Source organism: Syzygium oleosum, unplaced genomic scaffold (assembly GCF_021117445.2).
Source record: "Syzygium oleosum isolate NSW1041296 unplaced genomic scaffold, Sole_v2.1 Sole_v2.22, whole genome shotgun sequence".
Lineage (NCBI taxonomy): Eukaryota > Viridiplantae > Streptophyta > Magnoliopsida > Myrtales > Myrtaceae > Syzygium > Syzygium oleosum.
The window spans coordinates 5,065,035-5,093,004 of NW_026607506.1; the positions used below are offsets into that span (position 1 = coordinate 5,065,035).

General features: G+C 39.2%; 2 protein-coding genes, 1 non-coding gene and 1 pseudogene across 7 annotated transcripts; 3 read left to right on the forward strand and 1 right to left on the reverse strand.

Annotated features, from left to right (window-relative positions):
* Positions 1-3,221: 3,221 nt before the first annotated feature.
* On the forward strand, positions 3,222-4,218 carry LOC115668926 (protein MIZU-KUSSEI 1-like). Its single transcript, XM_030590282.2, has one exon. The coding sequence runs from the start codon at positions 3,312-3,314 to the stop codon at positions 4,047-4,049; it is 738 nt and encodes a 245-aa protein (XP_030446142.1). The 5' UTR covers positions 3,222-3,311; the 3' UTR covers positions 4,050-4,218.
* A 9,719-nt stretch (positions 4,219-13,937) lies between these two features.
* On the forward strand, positions 13,938-19,399 carry LOC115670003 (uncharacterized). Of its 5 annotated transcripts, none has more exons than XM_056321427.1 (14): positions 13,938-14,086; positions 14,234-14,488; positions 14,702-14,793; positions 15,388-15,492; positions 15,597-15,688; positions 15,781-15,850; positions 16,653-16,769; positions 16,999-17,310; positions 17,412-17,791; positions 17,956-18,055; positions 18,234-18,287; positions 18,369-18,455; positions 18,624-18,752; positions 18,831-19,399. In XM_056321427.1, exons 5-14 carry the CDS (start codon positions 15,621-15,623, stop codon positions 19,146-19,148), a joined length of 1,635 nt encoding a protein of 544 aa, XP_056177402.1. In that variant the 5' UTR covers positions 13,938-14,086; positions 14,234-14,488; positions 14,702-14,793; positions 15,388-15,492; positions 15,597-15,620; the 3' UTR covers positions 19,149-19,399. The 5 variants fall into 5 exon arrangements, with proteins under 5 accessions (XP_056177402.1, XP_056177403.1, XP_030447046.1 ...); XM_056321428.1 differs by adding an exon at positions 14,919-15,207 and having other exon boundaries at positions 13,956-14,488; positions 15,406-15,492; XM_030591183.2 differs by adding an exon at positions 14,919-15,263 and having other exon boundaries at positions 13,957-14,488.
* Positions 19,400-22,457: 3,058 nt separating this feature from the next.
* On the reverse strand, positions 22,458-22,564 carry LOC115670110 (small nucleolar RNA R71). Its single transcript, XR_004004472.1, has one exon. It is a non-coding gene; the product is annotated as a small nucleolar RNA R71 (small nucleolar RNA).
* A 2,229-nt stretch (positions 22,565-24,793) lies between these two features.
* LOC115669968 (L10-interacting MYB domain-containing protein-like) lies at positions 24,794-26,202 on the forward strand (annotated as a pseudogene).
* Positions 26,203-27,970: the final 1,768 nt, after the last annotated feature.

Genomic DNA, 27,970 nt, shown 5'->3' on the forward strand with positions numbered 1-27,970 from the left:
CACTAATCTCCTTTCTTAAAGGCAGATTGAGGAATAATGACGCAACTTACTTGACAGAGCTTTCTTTCCATGATGGCTTCCATCATTCAAAAACAATGCCCTATCTGTTAAGCCAAACAATCTATGGCCCCATTACAATGTGACCACTCCACACTCCCATTACTTAATGACACATAAACAGCAAAAGAAATTGTTCTTAATCATGCAGAGATCAAGAGGGAATCATTGATCAACTTAAAGTATCGAGTAGTGGACTGGAAAGTCGTCATACGCAGATGTAAATGGCGTGACCATTCTCAAAAATCCACGAATAATGGCTTTTTGCAACTGATTCTCTCTCTCTCTTTTTCCCTCCCTTTTGATTATTTAAAGGACCTTGGAAACCCACAGAACGCATTACTGAATACGTACGCATGAGAAGTTTCAACTTGCACATATGCACCTTCCAAGGACTATGATATATCCATGTACAGCATGATGACTCCTTTTGCTACTCCCATCAATGTCCCTATTCCCATGCGCTTGTAAGGCACAGGCACCAAAAGGGGGGCACCACATGATTGCTATTCAGAGAGAGAGAGAGAGAGAGAGAGAGAGAGAGAGAGAGAGAGAGAGAGAGAGAGAGAGAGAGAGAGAGAGAGAGGACTGCTTTTAGTGATTTGGATCTAATAAGCTATTGGCATTCTGAAAAATTCGTAGATGAATAAAGAAAGATTAGTTGGGCCAAAAGAGGACTGCTTTTAGTGATTTGGATCTAATAAGCTGAGCTTTATTTGCATTCTGAAAAAATTCGTAGATGAATAAAGAAAGATTAGTTAAGCCAGAAAAGGCTCACAGTTTGACCCAAATACAGCTTTTGCTCAAGAATTGTGGTGGAAGTGGGTGTTAGTGTTGGCAATAATTAATTCAATCATGAGGGATGGAAAAGGCAGCAGAAGGCGTGCATCAATCCAAGTTCTGTTCTATCGAAAGGGTGGCCCAACATGATTTTGAGGGATGTGGAAGCCCTTGTTCCACCTACTTCTTTCTAGTATCTTTTCTATATCCAGCTATATGTGGAACAACTATTGGTTACCCTCGCTTGCTAGGACTCTCTTCTCGTGCCTTGTAAAGTTTATAAATTCATATATGCAACTGTCAAGGAATGTATCTTTTAACATAATGTGTCCCCTCTCTAAACAATGTATAATCTTTCAAATAATTGATTACCCATGGTATTTCCAATATACCCTAGGTGCACGACCTCAAATCCAATATATCCTACCTCTCCTAGACGAGAGAGAGGTAGGTGACGGAGATGGCGTGCAGATGATGGTGAGAGAGTGAGTGAAAGTAGAGACGTGGTGCGAGCATGAGATAAGCAAGGTGATAACCCAATGTTAGATTTAGGTTTTGGAGTGAATTTTTCTAAAATTAACAATTTCAAAATTATTCACGAGTTCAAATCATTCTATTATCTATCTCGTTTTCTCCGTTATGCTTGTTATCGGCATGTATTTTGCCACCTTGGATTGTTTATTTGACGCGATTTATTATTATACGAAGATACTGAAAATTATGTTGCATGAACACTGTTTACCCGCTTTATTATGATGACATAATTAATGAATTCCACCATGTCTTGGCCTTAAGGGGTTTTGCTATGATTAAACTGAACACGGCTATGATTAAGTAAGTCTCAGATAATAGAGCCTTTCGAAATGATTGAACTCTTATCATCCTATTTACCGACGAGAGACCCTGTGCGTTCAACGTTGCTGTTCTTTTCTCTTCTCAATGTTCATCGCGTGAGCCGTGTGTAGCTTCGGGGCGTGCTGAACCAAAAGATCGAAGCGTAGGATTCTCTTCTGCGCATTGTGCCTAGGAATGTGCGACTGTCAACATCGGTGGTGAACGTAAAAGCGCGAGACAGAGAAGACCGCAGGGGTCTCATCATTGCCTCTCACCCTCTCTCTCTCGTGCACTGCTCTTCGGCTCTTTGCTGGCTCGCTCGCATGGACATCCCATCCAGTCTCACCCTGTCACCCACTTCCACCGAAACTGAACAACTCTTTTCAAAAGGTTTCACAGCCTCTTGTCCTTCTTGTGTTCGTGTCTTCCTTGTTTCTGCTGCGATTTCTTCCTGGTTTTCGTTTTTGTTCCTTCGTCGTTGACGAGTTCTCAGTCATTCTTAGATCCACTCTTCAGATAAGCATAAGTCCGATAGCTTAAAAAAAAAAAAGAACTTTCTTGATCACTCAGCAAAGACGTAAAGATCAATTAGTGAGGTTTTGGGCAGATGCAATAAAAACTGCTTACTTACTTATGTCTTGGTAGAAGATAAAAGTTAGGAATCCATTCAGAAAAATAAGAAGAGGCAAAAACTCGAACAAAAATATTATTTAATTCGTATCAAATCTCTCTAGAAAGAAGATCTTTTGTCTCATGGTAGTCTGCTCCGCTATATCTTTTGTTTCATTTGTTTCATTTCTTCTAGAACAATCACAAACATTTTTTTGTTATGGATGTTGTCCACCAAAAAGTAATTGGACTCTCTTCCGGCTCCCATATGGCATGGCAATCTATTGATCATTATGCGTTACAATGTCGCCAATCATTAGAGGACCCAACCTAATCTTGGAATCATTCATGTAATTTAGGAACGACCTAGACATGTCTAAACTTATCATGAAATTGATTATGAAACCTTTCATAATGCAATCTCTAAAAGAAATCGATTTCTTTGAAATAACTTTATGTGTTTCTTTAGACATACACGACTACTGAAGATTAAAAGTTATTTAGATCGGTCGAATCAATGCAGACTTGAAAGAGGGGTGCGTGCCCACTGACTCGGACACAATAATGTTGATAAATCACCTAATCGGTACATGATTCTTAAGTGTCAATTTCATGCCAGCTTTAGGTTGATTTTTTTCAACTCTAAAAATGGATCACCCGAGTCGAAAAAAGTTACGGGATCCCTCAAGTGCCATCGATTCGAGGCTCACCTCGTGTTGCAACCCCGAAAGCGACCCATCTCGAAACCGAACCGCCCTTCCCTCATGCTCGCCCCTACTTCCGACCGCCGGTGTCGCCCCCTCCCGGGAGTGTTTCCGAAAATGGGCCCACACAAAGGCCCCTCGTGGGCAGAATTATTGCCCACGATTCCTCGGCCCACTTTAGCACTCTTTTCCCCGTATTGATAGGCTTTACACCTTTCATTCCCTCATGCTCTCCTGCTTATTTATAACCATCTCCCTGTCTTCCATCGTCTGCACAACTCCATAGCGCAGAACCAAAGAGAACGAGCTCCCATTCCGTCGAACACCATGAGAATGATCGACTTGGGCAGCCAAACGGGCCCCCTCCACATGATCGACACCGCCACCTCCGTCGACTGCGGCCGCGAGGTCCGCCTCCGCCGCTCCCTCCGCTCCCTCGTCGAGTGCGTCGTCCCCTGCTGCTGCGGCTTCCAGGCCTCCCCCTCCTCCGACTCGGACTCCCTCAGCGTCTCCGCCGAGTCCTCCTCCGCCAACTGCTCCTCCGTCGTCACCGGCACCTTCTTCGGCTACCGCCGCGGCCGCGTCAGCTTCTGCCTCCAGGACGACACCCGCGCCTCGCCCCTCCTCCTCCTCGAGTTCGCCGTCCCGACCTCCTACCTCGCCCGCGAGATGCGCCACGGGCTCCTCCGCATCGCGCTCGAGTGCGGCCGGAGGAAGGCGGAGGCGGAGGACGAGGAGCGTCGCGGGGGCAGGCGCGGCGACGCGCTGTTCAGCGAGCCGGTCTGGTCCATGTACTGCAACGGGAGGAAGGTCGGGTTCGCGGTGCGGCGGCGGATGACGGCGGCCGACGCGGCGGTGCTGAGGCTGATGAGGTCGGTCTCCGTCGGCGCGGGCGTCTTGCCGGTGGCGGCGAGGAGCGACAAGGGCGACGGCGACGGCGATCTCTTGTACCTGCGGGCGAGTTTCGAGCGAGTGATCGGATCGGTGGACTCGGAGAGTTTCCATATGATTGATCCGGTGGGGAGTTATGGTCAGGAGCTCAGTATATTTCTTCTAAGGTCGTAATGCTTGTTCTATAATTGTAATTATTAATCAAGTAGCTCGATTGAAATGCTGTTCAAGCTTATGCTAATTTTTTAGAATTAAATGAAATTTGGGATGTACTCGAGAAGAAGGGGTAGAGCAATGATAAAAGAATGGGAAAAGAAAATGTTCAATTGTTAATTTTTGTTTAGCTTTTAGCTTCCAACTTATCCTTGATTATTCTCTTAAAATATGCAGTAAGAAAGGAGTCGGTTTTTAAGTAGGTTTTGAAATTATAAGATGCAAGATAAGTTGACATTTTCCATTTATATCAAATAAATCACACGCGAGGCTTACATCATCCAACGGCGCGTATGAGCTGGGTTCACATGAATTAGATCATGCGTGATTTTTTATCCCAAAGAAGAAAATTACCTTCCCAAGGACATTGAAGAGTAAAGAGAAGTATAATAAACAAAATAGGATCTTGATCTCCCAAATCCTATCAAGTGCACAAAATTTCATTTCTGGGCTATTCACTCAAGTTTTTGACTTGCGTTTTGCCTAATTCATAGAGTTAGCGAGGTATTTCATGAGTTCGAAATTAACCTACATAGGTGGGCTTCTTAGTAATAGAAAGAAAAAAAATCAATTTCCATGCATTATTACTATTTTGAGATAGATCTAGCTCAACGGAAGTTATTAGGCTAGATTCTTGGGTCAGGCATAACTTGAAGCTTAAAGTCACCTATCAAATAAAACACACATAGTATTTTTTTGGGAAATGCTTAAGTAACCGTCACCGTTATTATTGCAAGTAACAATGGCGTGTAGGCCACAAAATGTGATTGATTAAAAAAAAAAAAGGCAGCTGGTGTTATGCTAGCATTATGATAGAAATTTCCTTCGCTCCATTACAACGGGTGTTATGCTAGCATTACAACCGGTGGCCCATAAACCACCGTTACTTCCTATAGTAACAATGACTGTTATGCTAACATTATCCTTTTTTTTGTCAAGCTGGGCAGGCCTACTCGGGACCCAATGGGGCTAGCGGAGTTATCCCTAAAGGCCCTCATTTAAGCCGGTTCAAGTTGATTTTCGAAATCATTCGACTCGATCAACTCGTGAACACTAAGAGGTCATTTAGGGACTTTTGCCGGTAATTCCCACCGTAGCCATAGTAAAAGCGACTCTTCATAGGGCAATTGTTGTTACTAACGGACTCAGATACGGAGGCCAGACCTAGGTGATTATCCCAATGGTTATGCATGGGGGAAGGTGGGAATGATAGATGAGCCGACATGGTTCGAAGGGCACGAAGATGTTAGAAACGATATTTCGAGATAGTTTAACTAAGTTAGGTTTTAAACCAGCAAGCTATTCTCTATAATATTCTACAAGTCATCTTGTGTCTTGATAACAATCAGAAAAGGCAGATGCAAATACTTACATTGTAATGTAGAGGAATCAAAATGATACTCGAATAGGAAAAGGAAGATGGCCCCCATCTTGGGCTTCTCACATCATGTGGATAGAGCTGTACCAGAGCCCTTGTTGAGTTCTTCTTGACTTCTATTTTTGCTGCATCTGCAGTGGAAGCCCGTGACACAAAGATATTCCCTCCCTCGCCATCCTCGCCATCCTCAAAAAGGAAAAACCCACTAATTCTCAAGAATCGATCAATTCCCACGACAAGATCGAAAGATGACAACATAAAAATGACAAACAATCGAAAGGTTCTCGTCTTGGATCAGCTCGTCTCGGCTGTCTGGGGCAATGCCTGTATCCCCACCACACGAGGGGCAAAAATCTTGCAAAAGATTCAATGAAGTTAACCGTTGTCGATTCTTTCTGTCTCCCCTTCCTGTTTTGATGTGCATGGATCTTGCTTTTTATTTCCAATCTCACCCCATCTTTACCTATAATGACCAAACAAGAAATAGGAATCAATAGAAAAAAAGAAAAAAAGGAGGAAGAAATTCCGAAATCAATTAAACGAAACGGTTCTCTAATCTTTGTAAACTGAAGATAAACTGCGATCCTTCGAGCGTTTCCATGGAGATTGCGCATCGACGGATGCCATCGTGTGACGTGCATGTGCGAACCCTAAAAAGATTGTATTGTTCAAAATGACCCGATATTTTTGTTTTTGTTGAATTGTATGCACACTCTATTGGACCATTGCATAGTTATATGTGACCACCTCTTAATTTTTTTTATCTTTAGTTTTTTTTGTGAACTCGGGCCCATCAAAAAAAGCTCAGAGGTCATGTTCATGGGCTCAATGGTTGACTGGTCCTTGAAACAATAATGGCGTAAAAAGATGGAGCTTGAAGTTGAAACTTTGATTATGACCCCAAAAAAAAAAAGTTGAATTGTGATGCACGGTGACCATGACATCCAAACAACATCCAACTTGTGGTTGCCTCCTCTTTAGTTTTTTGTCTTGACTTCCCTACAATTGGGGGACCTATATTTCTTGTCATTGCCCCCGATACAATAACAACAACAATTATGTAACTTTATTGAAAATATCCCGATATACTTCTCAAATAACCAAATAAGGCAATAATACGACTTCCCATACACTTACGATTTTCGTCAGATGCATTAATAATGCTTTGAAAATCGAATATTTGCTCACTAAATACGCTTAACAAGTGTCCCGAAAAACTTGTTAACTAGATTCTGATAACAATTTAAGAATTGAAACTGCAGGATGATAAAGAGCATGCTCATAAAAGGACATGCACACGAGCATTAGCCTAATTCTTCCAACCTAATTTTGGCTCCACCACCCACTCCCCCTTTGCTTTTTTCCTTCCCTTTTTGCATTTGTCCCGTTCTTTGATTCACCCGTGCACAACTAGACAAGGAAAAAAGCATGCTCCCTCTCTCTTTTTCTTATCGATTGGAACCCTCCAAATTGGATTGATGATTTACATCAATCAGTTCTATTCACGATTGGGACGCAAACACGTGTCTTGTGTAAAATATCTTCTTTAGTCGGATTCTCGAGTTCCGATTACCTAAATATGATAAGAATGAATGGACTACCCTATCGCAGAGTTGTTTTTTATCCCTTGCGAATGAGATTTTGGGGATGCAATCACCAGAGCCGCAAATCGACAATTCATAATGTATGTTTAAAGCGAGTCTTCACTGATTTGAGCTGCACAAGCGTGTAGAGATCGAAAGGACCCTGTTTGTATTTCGTTTTACATTTCATTTTCCGACCAATACACCTCGCTAGACTTCAAATATAGCTTCACTTCAAGAAATTAGGTAGAGTTTACAAATTAAACCATTAGAGAACCATGGGAAAAATTGTCTAAAAAGTCATAAACCTATTGCACTTTTGTCAGTTCAATTCTAAATCTTTTAAATTTGTCAATTCAGTCCTAAACCTTTTCACTTCTTGCCAATTGAGTCTATCCGACCAATTTTGGCCGTCCGGCGCTGATGTGGCCGCCGGTCGTCCGGCAGTCACGTCAATGCCGGCCGAAACGATGCGACATGTATTTTATGTCTTGAAAGTACTTGGTTACGGGCAAGTTAGCATTGGGGCTCTTTGGACTTCGTTGAGAAGCCAGGCCCGAGGCACCAAGCCCAAGTGTTTGGGCTTTTAATTCGTTGGACCACTTTCTTATTTTGAAAAGATAAGTCCTTATTCATATTGACCCAGAAAAATAGAACCCGACAAAACAAAAAAAGAGAGACAAGTTCGATTGTATCTAATTAGGGATTTGCATAGTCGAGGGAAGATCATGAATATGTGCATTAGCTGTTTCAGTTTTGGCTTGTGTTAGGCAGAGATGCTCATGGAACCAACTTATTGCTATGAGATAGGCCATCCGAGCGAAGTTTCTAAACTTGTAAATGGTGGTGCAAGAAATATCGAGACGCGCCGATATTCCTCTTCATGCGGAAATCGACTATATTAACAAAAGGCAAGGATGCTGTAATTGGATGAGAGGCTATTTCCGCTTCATCTGACTTAGGAACGTTAAGTGTGTGTATAGCTTGAGATGTAATTTGAGATTTTGGAATTCTCAGTGTTCCATCACTGCTCTGGCTCATACATGCTTGGTGCCTTTGACATGTAGAGCCTCGGTTCGACTTGACTTATGTGAGACTTTTGTCGATGTGTTCTTTTGTTTTTGCGACCTGACATGTCTAAATCTAATGTACGTTCTATTCTTGCACTCTCCATCAGCTATATGCTGCAGTCTGCAGAGTTTAGGGCCCATCGTCCATAGCATTAGCCTATCATATAAGTTGTAGGGTTTGGATCTTCGTAGCATAGCAAGTCGTGTATCATGTCTACGCAAGTGTCACCGACAGGAGGTTTTCAAGGCCCAATAAACCGAGGAGATAGCCTAGATAACCGGGCAAGCTTTGAAGCTCCTTAGGATTGAGGGTTTCATGTGTAAATATTCTCGATGGTGTTACGTGAAATGTATAATTGTATTATAGAGGATTCTTGTATTTAATTGGGTTAGCTGGTAAATATGGAGATCGAATCTCCGCGATTAGATCAATGGGAATCTACGGTTATAATTAAGGGACTTAAGTATATATAAAGGCTTCTTTCCCTTCATTAGGATCACCCCACAATATCAACAAAGAAGAGTAATAGTAGCATTATCTTTCCCTCTACGATCCGAGGAAGGTCAAGTGAGCGAGCAAGCGATCGTTTGAGGGGAAGGCTAAGCTTAGCTGACTCTAGCAAGCGGCGAACGGGTTGAACGAAGTCTGAGTGCTGCACGGTCGCGATCTCAAGTGTCGGCCAGCGACACAAGCATCTTTCTTTCTTTTTGTTTTTATGTCGCAGAGTGAGTCAAAGTCTATACTTTGTTTTGGTATATTAAACGGAGGCAAACCCCTTTTTGAAGTTTAGAATCATTACAAGATCCCAGGCTCAGATCATCTGTACTCAATACAAGGTCCACTTTGGCTATTATGAAACGAATAGTACAAGGTCCACACTTCGTTTCCGAACACGAAAAGAAAACGTGAGAGAGAGGGAAATATTGATTGGTCCATGAGCTGAATGAAGTAGGTGAGGTACCATGAAATCAATTCAGCTAATTCAATTTTGCTTTTTTACCTTATTTATTGCCTGAACCTAAGCCGCCAACTGTGTCCTGGACGGTCGAGTATGTGGAAAAATATCATAAATTAATGGGCCATGGCGATTGCAAAAACCCTAGCTACTCCTCTTTGGTTTTCACATCTGACGGCACTCAAACTTATCTTTCATTTGCCCTGCGTGCAAGAAAATGGCGGGGACGTAAATTTTAAGATTAAGGAGGTGGTTAAAAAAAAGGGTCCCTTAAGCTTATTTTTGGGGGGATATATATGTGTGTGTGAAGGCACTGATTTATCAATCAAGAAAGAAGTATAGTCAAGCCAATTTTACATGTGCCTATGTTTTTGCTCGGCAACTCCATTATGCTCCGGAGTATTTGGGCAAGATACTTGATTAATAGCGCCATTCTTTTGCAAATGAATTAAGAAATTTGCTTGACTGGACTCTCCTCCTCCATTAGATTGAAAGATTTTAATATTCCCTCCAAATGGCCTTTCCAAATATTTATCAAAATTGAGAAAACATGCATAAAAGTTCGGAGGAGTTTTTGTTAGCAAAATTAGTAAGGATTTTGTTGATGAGTATCCTGTGAATAAAAATTAAACAATTCATTAACGAAACTTTCCAATATTTGGAACTGTTCTCGTGTTGCGCGAAATTAATACTTTAAAATTTGAACTATTCCAAACTAATCGTACTTAACGAGGGTTCCAAAGGTACGCCTCAATAGAATCAAATCAATAGATAGGTTTTGTTCTTTAGCACGGGAACAAATGCATATCTTGTATTGAAAGCAACTAGCTCAATCAAGTAAACCTTTCATGGCCTTCACAAAGAAATTTAAAAAAAGAAGAAGAAAACGAAGAAGGGGACAGCAAAAAGACAAATATATATACAATAAATGTGAAACCAGTGCAAATATCTTGAGCCACAGAACTTATATCGGTCCCCATTGATGAAGTTCCCAAGTACACGAAAAATGAAAAAAATAAAAAATAAAAAACTGGACTATGGTCCCAAGTTTTGAGGCCAAGGAATGCCCGATTTTAATGACAAGCGTAGGCATCCCCATAAATAAATAAGGGCCGGTTTTGGTTCCTTGTACTGAAATCAGTCATAAATGCCATTCACAAGAGAATGGGTTGTTGGGGGTGGACCTAAATCCTCTCGATTTAACCTTGCTTTTCGACCCCAAAAAGAAAAAAAATTTAACCTTGCTTTGGTCTAATTTACTATAATTAGCTACACTCGAGAACGATTAGCCCGTTATCGTGCCATTTACGTGAAGATGAAGGCACCGAACGGTACATTCCTGAAACTTTCACAACGCTCTCGAGTGTTGGTACGTGGATTCATTTGGGATTTTTTTATTAATCTTGACTACAAAATGCAAACAATCATGCCCTAAACTTCTCTTATACATGCTTTTGCGCATTGGCTAATTATCTCTGTTTACTATCTATATATATGAGAATAACTTCTCTAGTAATTGTAGCCAACGTATTTTGAGTTGAAAATTCCATGTTATCCTTCCTATGGAATAGCTATCTCAAGCATTGTAAGGCATTTGATGGTTTTACCGTCCACAGTTGTGGCTCAATGAGAAGAAGTCACTCATCTTTCACGACGTTAAAAAGTTCGATTCAAATCGTGCACTTATCTCTAACCAATTTATGCTTTAAAAAGCATATTTGCTATCTTGTGTAATGGAACTTTCTGGCTTCTAGCATGCTAGTGAGTGGGCTATGATAATAAACTCGTCAATCTAAGACCTTAAAATTCTAGATGGACTAAACATCAAGTCTCAAACTGAACATTCTTTAATGAGTATGAGACCCTTATAATAAAGATAAGAGAAAGTAGTTGCATCGATTACAACTTCTAATTATGCTCCATAACCAATAGCCATATCCTCGGTGAATAAAAATAAACCTCAGCAAAATTTATTTTGCAGCTTATTTTCACTTTTTCAATAAAAATTATTTATTGACCTTCCCACTTAAAGAAAAAGAGTGATTTCAATAAAAAAAAACATTATTAAAAAGCCATACATTGTCGCAAATGCCCTTTATACATCCATGTGTGTAAACTTTTCCGGATTTGATATACATTTGATAGATACAACACGTAAAATGTTAAAATCAGAAAAGTAAAAAGTAAAAAACACATTTTAAATATCGCATATATAATCGGTGCAAAAATTTAGGCATAAGTGAAAATTAAAGCAATGCCACTTTTGTACCTACATTCATCAACACCTTGTAAAATACTTTCATACATTGATGGTGTTTTTTAAAGTATAATTCCACCATGCAAAAAAAAAAAAAAAACAAATCTGATAATGGGCCTGGGCCCAGATTTGGTGGGCCTCAGATCAGGCGATCGAGCGCGCAAATCTACTCCCGCGCTAAACTTTACCGCCCATTAAATGCCGTTATGCTTATGAGCGTGAGCGTCCCCCCCCTACACTTTCACGTACAATAATAATAACAATAATAATAATAATCATGATAATTATAATAATAAAACATTTATTTTGGAGAAATTAATGGACATGTGAATTGACCATATTGACCCTCTCTGCTCCTCCACATTTACAAAATGGAGCCCATTATCAATTTATCATTACCTGCAGGCTGACCAGTGGTCAACCCTAAACTTCTCTTGTCTATGCTTTTGCGCATTGGCTAATTATCTCCATTCTCTATCTATATAAATGTGAATAACTTCTCTAGTAATTGTGACCAATGTATTTTGAGTTGAAAATTCCATGTTATCCTTCCTATGGAATATATAGCTATCTCAAGCATCATAAAGCATTTGATGGTTTCACTGTCCATGGTTGTGGCTCAATGATAAGAAGTTACTCATCTTTCATGAGGTTTAAAAGTTCTATTCAAATCTTGTACTTATCTCTAACCAATTTGTGCTTTTAAAGCATATTTGCTATCTTGTGTAAGGAAACTTTCCAGCTTCAGGCATGCTAGTGAGTGGGCTGCGATGATAGACTCGTTAATCTAAAACCTTTAAATTCTAGGTGGACTAAGCAGATATGTCTCAGATCGAACATATTCTTTAATGAGTATGAGACCCTTATAATAAAGATAGGAGGAAGTAGTTGTATCGATTGCAACTTCTAATTATGCTCCATAACAATAGCCATATCCTCGGTGAATAAGAGACTTCAGGAAAATTTATTTTGCAGTTATTTTCACTTTTTCAATCAAAATTACTCATTAACTTTCCCACTTAAAGAAAAAGAATGATTTAACTAGAAATACATTATTAAAAAATTGTACACGATTGCAAATGCCCTTTACACATCCGTGTCTGTAAACTTTTCTAAATTCGAGATATATTTCATAGATACCATATGTCAGATGTTAAAATTAGAAAAGTAAAAAAGTAAAAAACACATTTTAAATATCGCATGTATAACCGGTGTAAAAATTTAGCCATAAAGGAAAATTTAAGCAATACCACTTTTGTACCTACATTCATTAACACCTTGTAAAATACTTTCATACATTGATGGTGTTTTTTAAAGTGTAATTCCTCCATCCCAAATAAAACAAAAAAATCTGATACTGGGCCTGGGCCCGGGCCCGGGCCCAGATCTGGTGGGCCTCAGATCGGGCGATCAAGCGAGCGAATCTACTCCCGCGCTCAACTTTACCGCCCATTGAATGCCGTATTGCGTATGCGTGTCCCCCTACACTTTCACGTACAATAATAGTCGTAATAATAATAATATGATGATTATTATACTAATAATAATAATAATAATAATAATAATAATAATAATAATAATAGTAAGAAATTTAATTTGGAGAAATTCATGGACGCGTGAATTGACCATATTGACCCTCTCTGCTCCTCGCCTTTTACGAAATGGAGTCAGAGCATCTATTCGGCCCCCATTATCATTACCTGCAGGCTGACCACACCCCCTCGCGACAGCCAAGGCCCAATTATTATTATTTTTTTTCACTTTCCTTCATGGCGTTAAATAAATAAATAAAAATATATTAATTCTTTTTATTTCCCATCATGCGAGTTTTGTCGGCCGTTCTTACATTATCTGCTGATTAGTCGTAAGGTTCGGTTAACATGTCATTTTTCTTGTCCCTCGCTAATCAATCACCTTTTTAACGGAATTGCACCTGGTCAACGCTTTGACCTCCACACCCCAATTTCACGTAAAGCAGAATTCCCTAATGATTATCATCAGCTTCTCTGCATTGATAAGCAATGGAAATTTCCCTATTTTCTATCGAGAGGATAGGAATTTGACGAGACCTTTGATGTTATATGGAGGAAGATTTTTATTAACGAAAGCTGTTGAGGCTCGCGTTAAATAGTTAATCCTGAAAAGCATATAATTCTCGTTTCATATGCGATTAATGTTTGACAAATTTAAATACTTATGATTTAATAATGGGTATCGCGGAAACTTGATGATCATGTTAAATACACGATATTCTTATTTTCAATGCATTGATTACGAATAAACACGAGGGATTGTACGTTGAAAGTCACGGACTTTCCTTAATTGAATATTTGGCGGATCTCCCGAAGGCGCTCATTCACGAGACCCATCCGGGACATCTCCTTAATAGCTGGGGAAGCAGACGCTTCATAAAAAACACGACCCTATGGAGGAGGTCACTGGTCATGCTTCGCGGTATTAATTTCGGGGACCATTAACGAAAGGGGGGCTAGGACAATTATTCAGGAACCGAGAAATTCAATGTTTGGACAATGGACATTGCTCGCCTTTTCTCATTTTTCCATACCTGTCCGGCCCTTTTGCCAGTGGAAAAAAGATGAAAAGATTGAGTGCTGAGGAAGCTGGAAGTGGGCATAGAATCTCATCTTCTTCGTGGTGTCACTCGGTGTCTGACTCGGTAGTGGAAGGCAAGAGTCGGAAAGTGTATTAACTCTTCACTCTCCCCGTGCCCCCTCAGTAATGAACAGCACTTTGGTAAAATCCAAGTCCTAACACTTTCAGTTTGAGATTTGACTCCACACCAACCCAACTTTTTTTAAAGACAGTAGTAGCTATTCTTCTTCTGTAGAAGAAGACAGAAGTTAAAATTGTTTGTTTTTTTTTTTTTAACCTTGATCGAAGTTGGGGTCATGGTCTCTGAAGGGTAAGTGAGGGAGAGCCACTCGTGACAGTGAGGATACTTCAGCCGTGGGGAATTGCATTTAGGAATTCAAGGCCACTCTGGATCTGCCGACTGAGCCCCAAGCGTTTAATGCACAAGATACAGGTGTCAAAAAAATAATGTTACTTGATGCCCTTGGATCTTTTTTGTTATTCCCTTCCTCCCTCCCTCCCTCCCAGCATACCAAACAACCACTTTTCAAGAATTGGGTTCTGGTAAGTGATGAAAGATTAGCATCTGGTCAAATTCTTCTTTAAGTTTCAGCACCCTTTTCTTCACTCATATATCTGCAATATGTTTATCATCCATTATATTTGAAGTTTTTTTTTTTTCTGTTTTAATTCAAGTAGTGTTATTTTCATGGGCTTGCATTGAGATTGAGTCACTGTAGCTGATTAATGTTGTTTGTTTGTTTGTTCTTGCTGTAGAAGAAGACAGGTAGTTTTCTATGGACATCGTCTCTGTTCTTGTTCATGAAGTGAAATTTTTTTTTGCATGAGGCGGTTTGTAAGTGGAGAAGGTAGGCAAAACCTTGCCTTTTTGGCTCTCTCTCTCTCTCTGCTAGTCGTAATCATGAACTGCTTACTTTCCACCACCTAATCTAATGAGTATATGGGTTTTGTTTAATTATGGTCTTTTCCTCAGGAGAAAGACAGTCACAGTTGCTCTCCTCATGACTCATCATTATTGTCTTGTTAATGCCCCATTCAACAACACCTCTCTCTCTCTCTCTCTCTCTCTCTCTCTCTCTCTGTTTTCCTTGTCCCTACTCGCAGAGGTTGTGTGGGATTGTGATCTTGAGATGCCTTCTTAAACAAACCCATTTTCTCCTATTATTTTTTTTTTCCTACTCTCTATTTCGGGAGGAAACAGAGCACACCCACTTCATAACTTGAAGTGGGCCGTTCATCTGCTTCATCAAAATATTCTCTTGGTAATTTTATTTTAAATTCTTGGACGGTTTGTTTGTTGAATGACATTCTGCATTTGGTGAGTGTTCGTCTGATTGCTACTTGTGGACGCCCATATCTTACTGTAAAACTAGCTATGTCAGCTTATTTGACTCCACATTGTTTTCATTATCTTCTTCTTCCTCTTGCTCATGCTCAAGCAGGTGATATTATATATTCAGGACCTGAAGAAGTGTTTCTGTGAGGTCTCAAGTCGTTGACAATGTGTGGACTCAAGCTTCAAGCCTTCAATTTTAGCAGCTAACGAGGTAACGACCTCAATAGTTGAAGCTGTGATCTCGCTTCCTTTCTTTCTTTTTGTTTACTTTTTCGGCTCTACAACTGTGGTTCAACATTTTCTCTGAGTCAACAGGACGATCACAAGCGAAATAGAAAGATGATGGGCGTGAATTGCAGGGCTTCCTCTTCTTCTTTCCTCTCTCCTTCACATCTAAATTCACCAAGGTTAGATTTTTAGAAAAGGATTTACGGGATCAGACGCATAAGTTTTTCATTCATGACCTTCACTTGGGACACTGACTGATAGCACATTGCAGTGCCGGTGAAAACGGGCTTTACAGGAATATACTGAATGCATCGCCGAGGCTCTTGTCCACTTCTAATTTTGTGAGTAATCTGCACATTTTTTTATGGACGTGCATGCAAGAATACGGGCTCTGAGTTTTGCTTTTCCTGATTTGTCCGTGAGAGTACTTAGTTTGTAAGCTCCAGTCAATAGTCAGACGTGCATATTCTGGCAATAGGTCGAGCTCATAGCCATTGGAATAGATTAATAAATCTCACTTCTGAAAAATTGTGCAGTTAACTGTGCGAGTACAAACAGTAGTTGATTTCTCATGACGGATTGCTCAACCTTAGTGGTCTGTCCTGATCGGGTTATTGAAGATCAGATGATGCTAATTGAGTTTGGATTTCAAACTAGTGTTTGCCGGCCGAAACCACTTCCATTTTCATCCCTTACATGCAGATTGGGCAATCATGGGTTTGTTTTACCTTGAATGACCTGAGGGCAATTTCATCATGGAGTTTTGAGACTCATAATTATGTTGGTTTGGCTTGCTATTAAAGCTAACCCTTTGAGCTGAAGCCATGCCACTTGAATTTTCGCACTCTCTGCTTGACCACTAAAAGGAGTACGAAGCATAAGTACTAACTATGGATACCTACCTTATTTAACATGATCAGCAATGTATTTTTCATATCAATTCTTTCACCTGCTAGTCCAGAACCCTGCCGTTTGCCTTGGTTGCTACATCTTCGCTTCTGTTTATTGATCTAGCATTACAATTATTGCATTTTCAATTGCAAACCCAATAACATCTGTGAGAGTTGAGAGTCTGAGACTTTACATAGGGAATGACTACAACAGAACCTCTATTTATAAATCACTTTGCTGCGTCTTACCCAGATTGTGCAACTGGAGAGGACTTCACCTGAACAAACTTCCGCATATTGGGATGCTGAAAAGATAGTCAGCTGTGATTCTGTACAATATATTCCTTCTAATGGCACTCCATCGCATAAGGTTCTCGTTCTATCCTTCTTTAACTATATAAATTAATTTGTCAACAGGTATAGTATAGTAGTTATTGTAATTTGTACTTGTCTTTCATAGTCTCTGCAACTACATATGAGCAGAGTGTTCTGAACAACAGCGACAAACTGTCTTTAGAATGTAAAAAAGAATTTACTCTGTTGATTGTCATAATCTGTTTACACGATTTTTACCAAGCCACATCTGGATTTGTATGCAGTCCACTGTGGAACTACGGAAGGAGATTGCCACACTTGAGGTTGAAATTATGCACTTGGAGCGTTATCTTCTTTCGCTCTATAGGACGGCTTTTCAAGAGCACACGTCCACTCTAGCAAAAGTCTCGGAAACAAAGTTGCAGAGCAAGGCTAGGTCACCATCACGGAAAATGCCTAGTGTACTCAAGCAGAAAGCGGAGCCGCACATTAGGCGAAATGGCCTCCTGCGTAGTTTCCAATCTTCCCCCGCGCAGTGCTGGGTTTCTTCAGATAATCAGAGCTGTGCTTCAAGTTTCAAAGCAATATCTGCGCGGGTGAGCATTCAAGTTGCTCTTTTGCATTGAACTTTTACCACTACTCATGTATGTCTTTTTCTTTATCTGCATCGTTTATATATGGGAGAATGATTTTGCAGGACCATAAAAATGCCAATTTCGGTCATAGGAGCCTCGCAGATCACCTCGGAGCCAAAGACATCTCTCTCAGAACTCCAGAGAGACTCTCCGAGGATATAGTGAGATGCATATCTTCAATATACTGCAAGCTTGCGGATCCCACTCACATTCAAGTTGGCTCATCCGCTTCACCAACTTCGTCCTTGTCCTCCTCGAGCATATTTTCTTCTCACAACCCCAGAGATAGTTGGAGCCCATCCCGGAATGAGGAGATTTCGGTGCACCAACTTCAGGGATTGAGAGAGGAGAGCGGGAGATATGGCGATATGGTAGAAGTTCTCAAGATATGTTTGGATGATAAAAGTTTCAAGTTTGCTGCTACGATGCTGCAAAAGTTCAGGTGGTCCATGGCTAATAAAATAATAATGACATAATAGCATGGCTTTGACTTCACTCACCAAGCACGTCCTAAATCTTTTAATCCAGTCATACTGTAGCTCTGCACATATTACGTTGAGAAAATTGGTTTTTTTTCCTGATTTATCCATATTCTAACCAACTCAGGTCATTGGTTCGTTGTCTCGAGGACATTGACCCAAGAAAGATGAAACGTGAGGAGAAACTTGCTTTCTGGATCAATATTCACAATGCCCTGGTGATGCATGTAATGCCCTTCCTTGTACTTGGTTGCTTCATTGTACAGTAGAGATTCAATTTGAGATGACACTAATTTTTGACAGATGACTGAGCAATTCGTTTACATTCCTTTATCTTATTACCTGCTGAACTAACCAGGTTAATCTTGAACACATCGCTGAGTGTCTTTGGTATATCTGTTGCAGGCTTATTTAGCTTATGGAACGGGCGGGCGTGTGAAGAGCACCACTATAATGAAGGTGAGATTGTGCTCCAGAGATTTGTCAGGTAGAATGGTGCCTTCGGTTTATATTATGTCATCGTGCGATTTCATTTTTCAGGCGGCTTATAACGTGGGTGGACATTGCATTAATGCCTATATCATACAAAGCGCAATTTTAGGAATCCGATCAAGTCATTCGGCACCGGTATGATTTCCTAACATGTGGCACAATCTTTTTATTAGGTGTTATGCATGCATTTACATCAACCTATCCATTCAGTTTTGTTGGATATAGAGATGAAAGTTATTTGCATCCGAGAACTCATTTCAAGCATGGTAACATTAAAACTCCTAACTTTATTCGTGAATTCAGTGGCTACAAACGCTGCTTACTCCAGGAAGAAAGTACAAGCCAGGCAGTAGCGGACATCTCTATGCTTTAGAATATCCTGAGCCGCTTGTTCATTTTGCACTTTGCTCAGGCGCATATTCCGACCCACCGGTACCATGATTTGCTCTCTTACAAAGTAGTGTGATTCAGTCCTTTAGTAGATCATAACTGTAGTCACCATGATCGCAGGTTCGAGTTTATACAGCAAAAAATATTTTCTTGGATTTAAAACTTGCTAAAGAGGATTTTATTCAAGCAAATGTCTACAATTACAAGGAATCAAAGATCTTCCTCCCGAGACTCCTCTATTACTTTGCGAAAGACATGTCGCTTACTATGCCCGGGCTGTTAGAAGCGGTGAACAAGTGCCTCTCGGAAGTCCAGCAGAAGACTATTCAAAAGTGCATGAAGGGAAGGCTTGACAAGTACGTCAACTGGATGCCTCATAATTCGACGTTTCGGTATGTGATCCACCGAGAATTAGCCAGAGGGGCAGTGGCCATTTGATGAATGCCATGACTGTATGTAACCGTGCAAAAGATTGAAGTATTTGTTCTCTAGTTTTTTGCCACAATAAGCAGTGAGCAGCGATCTGTACAGAGGTGTGAGGGTGCAAGATTCTTTGGGGGATTGAATTGGATTTGCTTTGAGCCAAGACTGTCATCAAGGGCACACTTCAATTGTTGTCTTACTAGAAATGTGTAAATCCTATGTAAATTTTGCGCAATGTGATCTCAGTTTGATGTGTGCACAGACAATCTTTGAACCACAATGTCCACTCTTTCTTGTCAGATTCTCAATCTCTAGTCAGTGTTCCAAGTGGCTCCATAAGTTCTGTTGACCATGGTTATACAAATAAGAGGGCTGAGTTTACTATGGCATTTATAGTCTACCTCGTGAAGAGTTGATTCCTAGGAACTAGGAACTCTATACAGAAACGCTGTCAGTCTAACCCAAAGTACTTAAACCTAGAAATACCTTTCGAGTCCAATGAAGTGGCTGTGTCATACACAGAAAATTGAACCATCAGCTAATTCCTTTCCATAGTTTTCTGTCTTCTGGTCTTAATTATGCGTCTCCTGTTACGTTTCTCAAAAATTACTACTCCTGCACCGGAAATCCAACTGCTGTTCAAATAATGTCCCTCGAAAAACTGTCAAGCCTGGTTTTATTCCTAATAGAACCATTCCTAGTGCAATTTCATGGCGCAGAAAGTTAGGAGGTTAAGCACCAACATGTGCAACAAGGTGAGGGTAGCGGAGATGTGAATGCTTCATTCGATGTGCAGGCAATCGAGAAAATGTTGCATCAGCTCAGCACGTCACACATCTTCTTCAATGGTTGTACCAGCGATCCCAGACTACACATATGAACCATCTACAGAAGAAGAATGTCGCGTAACCAGGTCCCTCTAGGATCTGCACATCTCGAAAGGCTTCTCGATTTGCTCTCTGACGGACCTGTACTTTCTCAAAATGCTCCTCGAAAATGGTACATTTTACTTTCATCAGCTTGGATCTAAGCATAGATGCTTGTTTCTGCAGCTTTATGCTTTCATTCCGCTGCGAGTCCCATCAACATTTTCGCATCTTCAACATGGCATTGTGCCTTTAACATAACTAATCGATGCACATCGTTTGAATTAGAGGTGATTAGTTCCCGGTCCGATCTGGTTCCAAGGTGGAACCGGGGATCGGACCGGTTGGTCCTAAAACCGGGTTGTCCAGTCTGCTTCTGGTTCGGTCCAATGGAACCGATCACTTAGGATTTAGTTTTTTTGGTCAAACACTTAGGGTTTAGTTCGCATTTTACTAATTTTTGTCAATGAATTTACGTCAATAAAGTTCACTTCATGTTTAGCTCACATTTTACTAATTTTTGTCAATGAATATATTTCGATGAAGTTCACATAGGGTTTAGTTCACATTTTACTAATTTTTTGAAAAAAAATTAAAATATATATATAGTCGGTCCGGTCCAGTTCCTCCTTGGAACCGGGAACCGGACCGCCCGGTGACAACTCTATAAACATAGAGTTATTTTATCTACTTTAGACAATAAATAATGCAATATTTGTTAGAATATATTTGGATTTCCTTTTATTTACTTAATTTTTCCTTTGTAGAATATTGAGATATGGAGAAAATTAGGAAAATATGGCAAAAAGAAGGAAAGGAATATGCTACTCAGAGAAGAGTTAGAAGGTGGATATCTCATTGGGAATTCTGCGATTTATTCCCTAATTTTATGTGAAAAAGAAGCAATTACCTTGTGAGAGGAGTCTTGGATATTATCATATAAATAGGATAATTTGGGGGAATAGCTAGTTTTTTTTTAGATCGTTTTTGTTTTCAGTGTTCTGAGAGTTTTTCAAGTATTTTGAAGAGAAGACAAAAGTGGTGACAGAATTCTTGTTCTTTGATTCAAGATGTTTGGTTTAATTTATATTTTCGTTTCTTCTTTTATTATGTTCTAATTTTCTTTGTTAGAGCTACAACGTAGCCTAACCATGATGATATGAATTTCATGCTTTTTATGTTTTGCAAGTAATTTCATTCATGTGAGTTATATATTATTGTGCTTAATGCATTTATGTGACTGGCCACCACTTGAATGATCTGATGTGCAAGTTTGAGACTGAGAAGTGATAATATGCAAGTGCTCCTTATAATATATAACCATGAATTAAATGTGGATAGAAATATACCATGTTATTTGTGTAGCTTTCGGTGATAAGGTGGTCCAAAATATTCATTATAAACCGGGAATATTCATAGATTTTAATGCACTTATGTTTATTTGAATTCACATAGAAATATAGTGAATTGATAAATTGAGTAGGTTTGCTATACCTAGAGATAGGATAGTAAATAGATTAGAAATTCCGCTATCACATGTTTGATATTGTTCTTGTATGCATAATGATCCGAAATTCATATCTAGTGGTTATGGTGAAATCGGATGCTCTAACATATTTTATCTTATTGATTATCTGCCTTTAGTTTATAAAATTTCGTATTTAAAAATTGTCAATTTTTATTTATTCTCAATTCTATTTTGATATGTTAGATAAATTTTAGAATTAGTCTATTTTTAATATTTAATTGGTTTATTATCATTAATCTCTGTGGAACGATACTCTTCTCATCATTGTATTACTTGTTCAACACGTTCGTTGACACGTGCAGAATTTTACGAACAAGTTTTTGGCGCCGTTGCCGGGGATTGTTTATTTAATACCAATTAATATTGATACCGGATAATTCTAAGTTTAATCTAGCTTTTATCTTCTTCTGTTTTTAGAATATACATTGGTGTATGACACGTAGCCAACAAGGAAAACTTGCTGAGTTTGATCCAGAAATCGAACGTACATTTAAAAGGCGACTAAGAGAATAGAGAAATCACACTAAAAAGATGGAGAGAGTTGGTGATGGTAGAAATCAACGTAGACTCTTGAAAGATTACGCTGCGCCAACAGTTGAGGGCACCACATCAAGCATCAGGAGACCTGCAATTCAAGCAAACAACTTTGAGATCAAGCCATTACTGATTTAGATACTTCAACAATCAGTGCAATTTAGTGGGCTACTAGGCGATGATCCAAACGCTCACATTGATGTTTTTCTTGAAATCTATGACACAATTAAATATAATGGAGTTACAGATGATGCTATTAAATTAAGATTATTTCCATTTTCCCTTAGAGACAAAGCTAAAGGTTGGCTCTCTTCTCTTCCTGCAGGATCGATCACTGCGTGGAATGATATGGCCCAAAAATTTCTTGATAAGTTCTTTCCACCTGCAAAATCTGCAAAAATGCGTAACGATATTACTAAGTTTATGCAGATGGATAATGAATCATTGTATGAAGCATGGGAAAGATTCAAGGAGTTTCTTAGGAGATGCCCACATCAGGGACTACCCGTATGAATGCAGGTACAAACTTTTTATAATGGGTTTAGTACAAATCTCCGTTCTAGGATTGATGCAGCTGCAGGGGGAACTTTGAATAATAAAACACCAAAAGAAGCCTACAACTTATTAGAGGAAATGACATCCAATAGTTATCAATGGCTTACTGAGAGAATACCAGTGCGCAAAGCTAGTGGAGTTCATGAGGTGGATGCTTTCATGGCAATTACTGCGTAAATTGAAGCACTTAACAAAAAGATAGATAATGTGAGGGTTTCAGGCATGAAAATTCAGAATATGACATGCAATTTTTGCGGTGGAGGACATGTTAGCACAGAATGTCAGGTAGGTAATACTTTTGCACAACCTAATGAAAATTCTAACTTTGTTGGGAATTTTAACAGATCACAGAATAATCCCTACTCCAATACGTACAATTCGGGATGGTGCAATCATCCAAAATTTTCATGGAATAATCGGAATGTGACGAGATTGCCATCGGGATTCAAACAACCAGAAGAGACAAAGTCAAGTTTGGAAGATATAGGGTGCGTTTGGGAGTAGCTTTGGCAAGCCACTTTGGGCATCTAAAGGCCTTTGAGCTAAAATTTGGTATTTGGGGAATTTTTTTAGAAACCCCATTGAGCCAAAGTTGGCCTTTTGAAGGCTAAAAGCCCAAGGCAGCCAAGGAGGTGCCTTGGCATTTCAGCATTCTCGCCAAGCTGAAGAGGGTAATAATGAATTTTTTTTATTGCCGGAATTGCCCTCATAGATTTATCAAATTTCCACTATAGCCCTTCTTTTGTTAGAAACCCTAGAAGCCACCCCCTTACGCAGCTGCAGAACCCTTTGCTCTGCTCCCTTACGCTTTACTCGTGCTCGCTTCACCATCCCCTTACGCTCCACTCGTTTCGCCTCTCTCTCTCTCTCTCTCTCTCTCTCTCTCTCTCTCTCTCTCTCTCTCTTTTTGTTCTCTGTTCACCGATTCTTCTCTCGTGCTCTCCTCTTGGTGGCCTCTCTCTTCGCTCAGAACCAAGTCGCTCATCTCGCCGTGCTAGCCTTTGTTTTTGCTCGGAACCAGTTGCTCGTCTCACCTTGAATCCAGGTTATTTTGCTTTGATTCCTTCTCGTAGTGGTTTTTCTAGCTGTGATTGTTAAGTTGCTCGCCTTACTCGTGCTCGCCTCTCTCTTCGCTTAGAACCGAAATGCCATGTTTATGCAACATAGAAGACTCTGTGGTTTTTTCGGTTGCAGATGAAAGCTAGCAGATTCTTGAGGCTAGGAGGTTAGCGTTCAGTTGTTGGTAGCTTTACGAGTTTGCTCATATTCTGGCAAGTCGAGTGTAAATTTTGTTCTTGTTCTCATTTGTGGCTCTACAAGACTGTCATATAGATGGTGCTAACCTAGTGATAAGGTTAACAATTTTTCTCAAAGTTTTTTGGCTGTCTTGGTACTCTGTGTTGGTGTATGAGTTCAAGTTTCACAATTTCCGAGTTTTTATTTGTAAGATCCAACCATTATGGATGTTTAGTGTTTAGTGCGTTATTGTGTTCTATGTGGATCATGCTTTGTATGACGGCAGATGCCGTGTCTTTTACAGTGGATGGTTTGTGTCATCAACTATTATGGTCTCTGTCGCCAAGGATTTTGGGATTATAGAGTGCTACTGTAGTTTTGACTATTCCAAGACAATGTTTATTATATGCTTGCTGGAGACTTTTTGTTTTCAATTTTAACTTGTTGTATCTGTTTCATCAGATGAAATGTCACTTTTCATGATAGAAGTAGGTGGAAATCAACTTTGCATTTATCATCGTGTTTTTCTTTCTTAACTATATCCTCATTCATTTGGGGACTAATAAACATTCTTTTAGTTTGGAGACTCCTTTTCTTTCACATTTTTTGCTTTGTCTTGGTGCTGTTCTGTTTGCTCTTTGAAAACTTGAGGTTTTCTTTTTTTTATCCGACTCTTACATGTATCTCCTTTCAAATGGTATTCATGTTTCTTCCTTGGTTTTTTGCCTTGATTAGTTGAGGTTGTGCGTTTGTGCATCTTTAGAATTTTTTACTGGACTTAAGTTTCTTAGACACATTAATGTTCATGAGCAAGAAGCTGCGATGAAATGGATAGGAATCAAAACCCATTTGACCCTGATTCTAAAATGAGCTTAGTCTTTGTGAGATGGGGCCTAAGGATATGTAAGTATGATAAATGATGACTGACCTTTGGGATTCAAAAGGCCACTGGATTGTGAAAATGGCTATTTCATAGAAGGATCGTGAGCCTAATTATGTAGGAGAAGTGTTAAGATATATGCTTGATATGTACTGTGGGCATATTTCCTGATAGCTTAAGGTTTTGAGAGAAATGATTATTCAACATGGTATTTGAGTTTTAGATCAATGGTTTGAATCTTAACACTTCTTATTATGATCATTATGGTTGTCACTCTTGTTTATCCTCTGGTTATTGTTTGGTATGGTTACATCTAGATCCTATGTTTTATGTGTATGGTTCAACTTACACCTGCAAGGGGCTGTTGAGATTTGGGCTTGATATACTTGTGGGCTTGTTTGCATACGCATGTGTTCATTCATGTTTACGGAATTGGGTCATACTTTAATCTCGTTTGTTTGCATTTTTCAAATCTGTTTGTGGTTATTTTATTAGAAGATGGCAAGTTCATCAAAGGAAAAGGCATATTGGAGCCCGGAAGATGTAGAAACTTTTTGTCAATTGTGCATTGAACAAATTGAAAAAGGCAACCGTCCCGCAAGCAATAAAATGGATGGATGGAGAGTCATAATTAACAAGTTTGAGGAGCTAAGGGGCAAAAAGTTTGATAAAAATCAAATGAAGAGTAAGTGGGATAATCTGAAGGAAGAATGGAAAAAATGGAAGCAATTGATTCAAAAGGAAACTGGACTAAAATGGGATCCAAGGAAGAAAACCATTGATGCGAGTGATGAATGGTGGGAGAGGAAAATTAAGGTGTTTATCTCTTCTTTTGTTACTTTTTTGCAAGTTCATATTTTATGATACAACTCATGAAAATGTTTTATTATAACAGGCCAATCCTAAACTTAAAGTTTTTCGAACGAAAGGAATACATCCGGAGCTTAAAGCTTTGTTGGATAGAATGTTCCAGGGTATAGTTGCTACTGGAAGTATCACATGGAATCCTGCCCAAGGTTTATGCAATGATGAGGATATTGAGGCCACATAAGCTGATATTGGTTATTGGATCTACTGATGGTACTTTAGAATGCAATATAGGTGAAAAGGTAGTTGAACCAAGTCAAAGTAAGAGCCATAAAAGAGCGGTGGAGAGTTCAATAAGGCAAGCTCGAGGAAAGAAAGAAAAAAAAGTGACTGGACCGGCCAAGTTAGCATTGCAAATTAACAGACTTTGTTCAGCTATTGAAAGTAGGAGCAATGCGACATCTTTTGCAAGGGAGTTTGATCCTTATAGGGAAATTATGCAAACATTGAAAGCCATCCCTGAGATTAAGCAAGACCAAAAGTTATACTTTTTCGCACTCTCACATTTTGCTGAAAAGAGAGACAACAGGCAGATTTTCATGAAATGAAGAAAAGGTCGAGTGGCTCAAGTTTAAGTTGGAAGAACATAATAGTCATCGCTAGGATGTAGCTACTTATTTGAACTCTTTCTACATTGTTGTAATGTGACACATATTTTCAGGTGTTTTGCACTGTGTTTGCACTACTTGTGAACCCTATTTCTATTTATGTTCTAATGTGAGACATGTTTTCAGTTGGTGTTTTTTTTATTGGGTAAATTTTGCATATATATGATGGATGATATAATTGTTCCATCGATGGATAATCTACATTATTCATCACTTTTCTTATTGTAGCTATATATTTTGTTATTTTGACAATTATGGATGATTCTCCTGAATGGAAAAACCATGAAAATGGGCAAGAGAAATATTGGTAACTTGTGGGAGCTGGTCAATGTGCAGTCGCTTATCAAGCAATATACAATTACAAAGTACCTTGTATGACATCGTCATATACAGGAAATGCATGGTTAGGAGAGCTGATGAGTGAAGATGCTAACCCGATAAGGTGTTATCAAATGTTTAGAATGGATAATATTGTGTTTAATAGTTTAATGCATGACTTAGTGACACGCTATGGTCTTCAAGGAACTAGGAATATTGATGTTACAGAAATGCTTGGAATGTTTCTTCACATTTTAGGACACGGTATAGGTAACAAGTTAACACAAGAGCGTTTTCAACGCTCCGGGGAAACCGTAAGTAGGTACTTTAGCTTAGTATTAGATAAAGTATGTGAAATAGGAAAAGATTTGATCCAACCAATTGATCGACAATTTAGGGAAGTTCCAGAGAAGATCAGAAATAATCGGAGATTTTATCCATATTTTAAGGTACGTTTAGATTATACAATAGAAATGAATAATTAAATATAAATTTTGATTATATAATAATGTTTGAGTTTTCGTTTCAGGATTGCATTGGAGCTATTGATGGCACACATATCCCAACGGTGGTACCTTTGTACGATCATATTCGTTTTATTGGTCGATAAGGAACATTGACTCAAAATATATTAGCAGTGTGTAATTTTAACATGGAATTTACTTATGTTTGGGCTGGTTGGGAGGGAAAAGCTCATGATACTCGTATCTTCTATGAAGCCCTCGGAAGATGTGATGTACAATTTCCTCATCCTCCTCCAGGTTCATTAATAATGGTTTTTGTGCATTATAGCATTAGTATGTATCAATATGGTATATGCTGATTAAATTTACATAATATATGTGTAGGTAAATATTATTTAGTAGATGTCGGATATCCAAATCAAACAGGTTATTTAGGGCCATACAAAGAAGTTATATCATTTTCCAGAATTTCAACAAGGTTCAATACCTTCAGGTTATCGGGAGATATTCAACTGTCATCATTCCTCGCTAAGATCAGAAATTGAGCGAGCCTTTGGTGTATTGAAGAAGAAGTGGAAGATTCTAACGCATATGCCAAGTTATCCGTTTGAGAAGCAAGCGAAAATTGTTATAGTAGCAACGACCTTGCACAATTATATACGAAGAAATGCTGTCAATGATAAACATTTTGCAAGAGCTGATTTGGATCCTAATTATGGATATTCAGTTGATCTTGATGATGTGAATGACGGGGCTAGTGCTTCAAATGATAATTTATTTTCTGACATGGCACATTTACGTGATCAAATAGCCATGAGTTTAGTAAATACTTAAGGATGCTTGTAAATTTCAATGATAATCTATTTTTTTCCTCGATGCATATGTGACAATGTTTATTGTAATTAAATTACTCTCTTTTTCTCGACCAAAAAAAAAAATTACTCTCTTTTTGTAAAGATGTGATTTATTTATTTATTAATT

Coding starts and splice junctions, on each gene's coding strand:
- LOC115668926 (XM_030590282.2), top strand. CDS start 3,312: ATGAGAATGATCGACTTGGGCAGCCAAACGGGCCCCCTCCACATGATC.
- LOC115670003 (XM_056321427.1), top strand. CDS start 15,621: ATGATGGGCGTGAATTGCAGGGCTTCCTCTTCTTCTTTCCTCTCTCCT. Junction 15,689..15,780: donor TCACATCTAAATTCACCAAG/GTTAGATTTTTA, acceptor AGCACATTGCAG/TGCCGGTGAAAACGGGCTTT. Junction 18,056..18,233: donor ACAATGCCCTGGTGATGCAT/GTAATGCCCTTC, acceptor TATCTGTTGCAG/GCTTATTTAGCTTATGGAAC.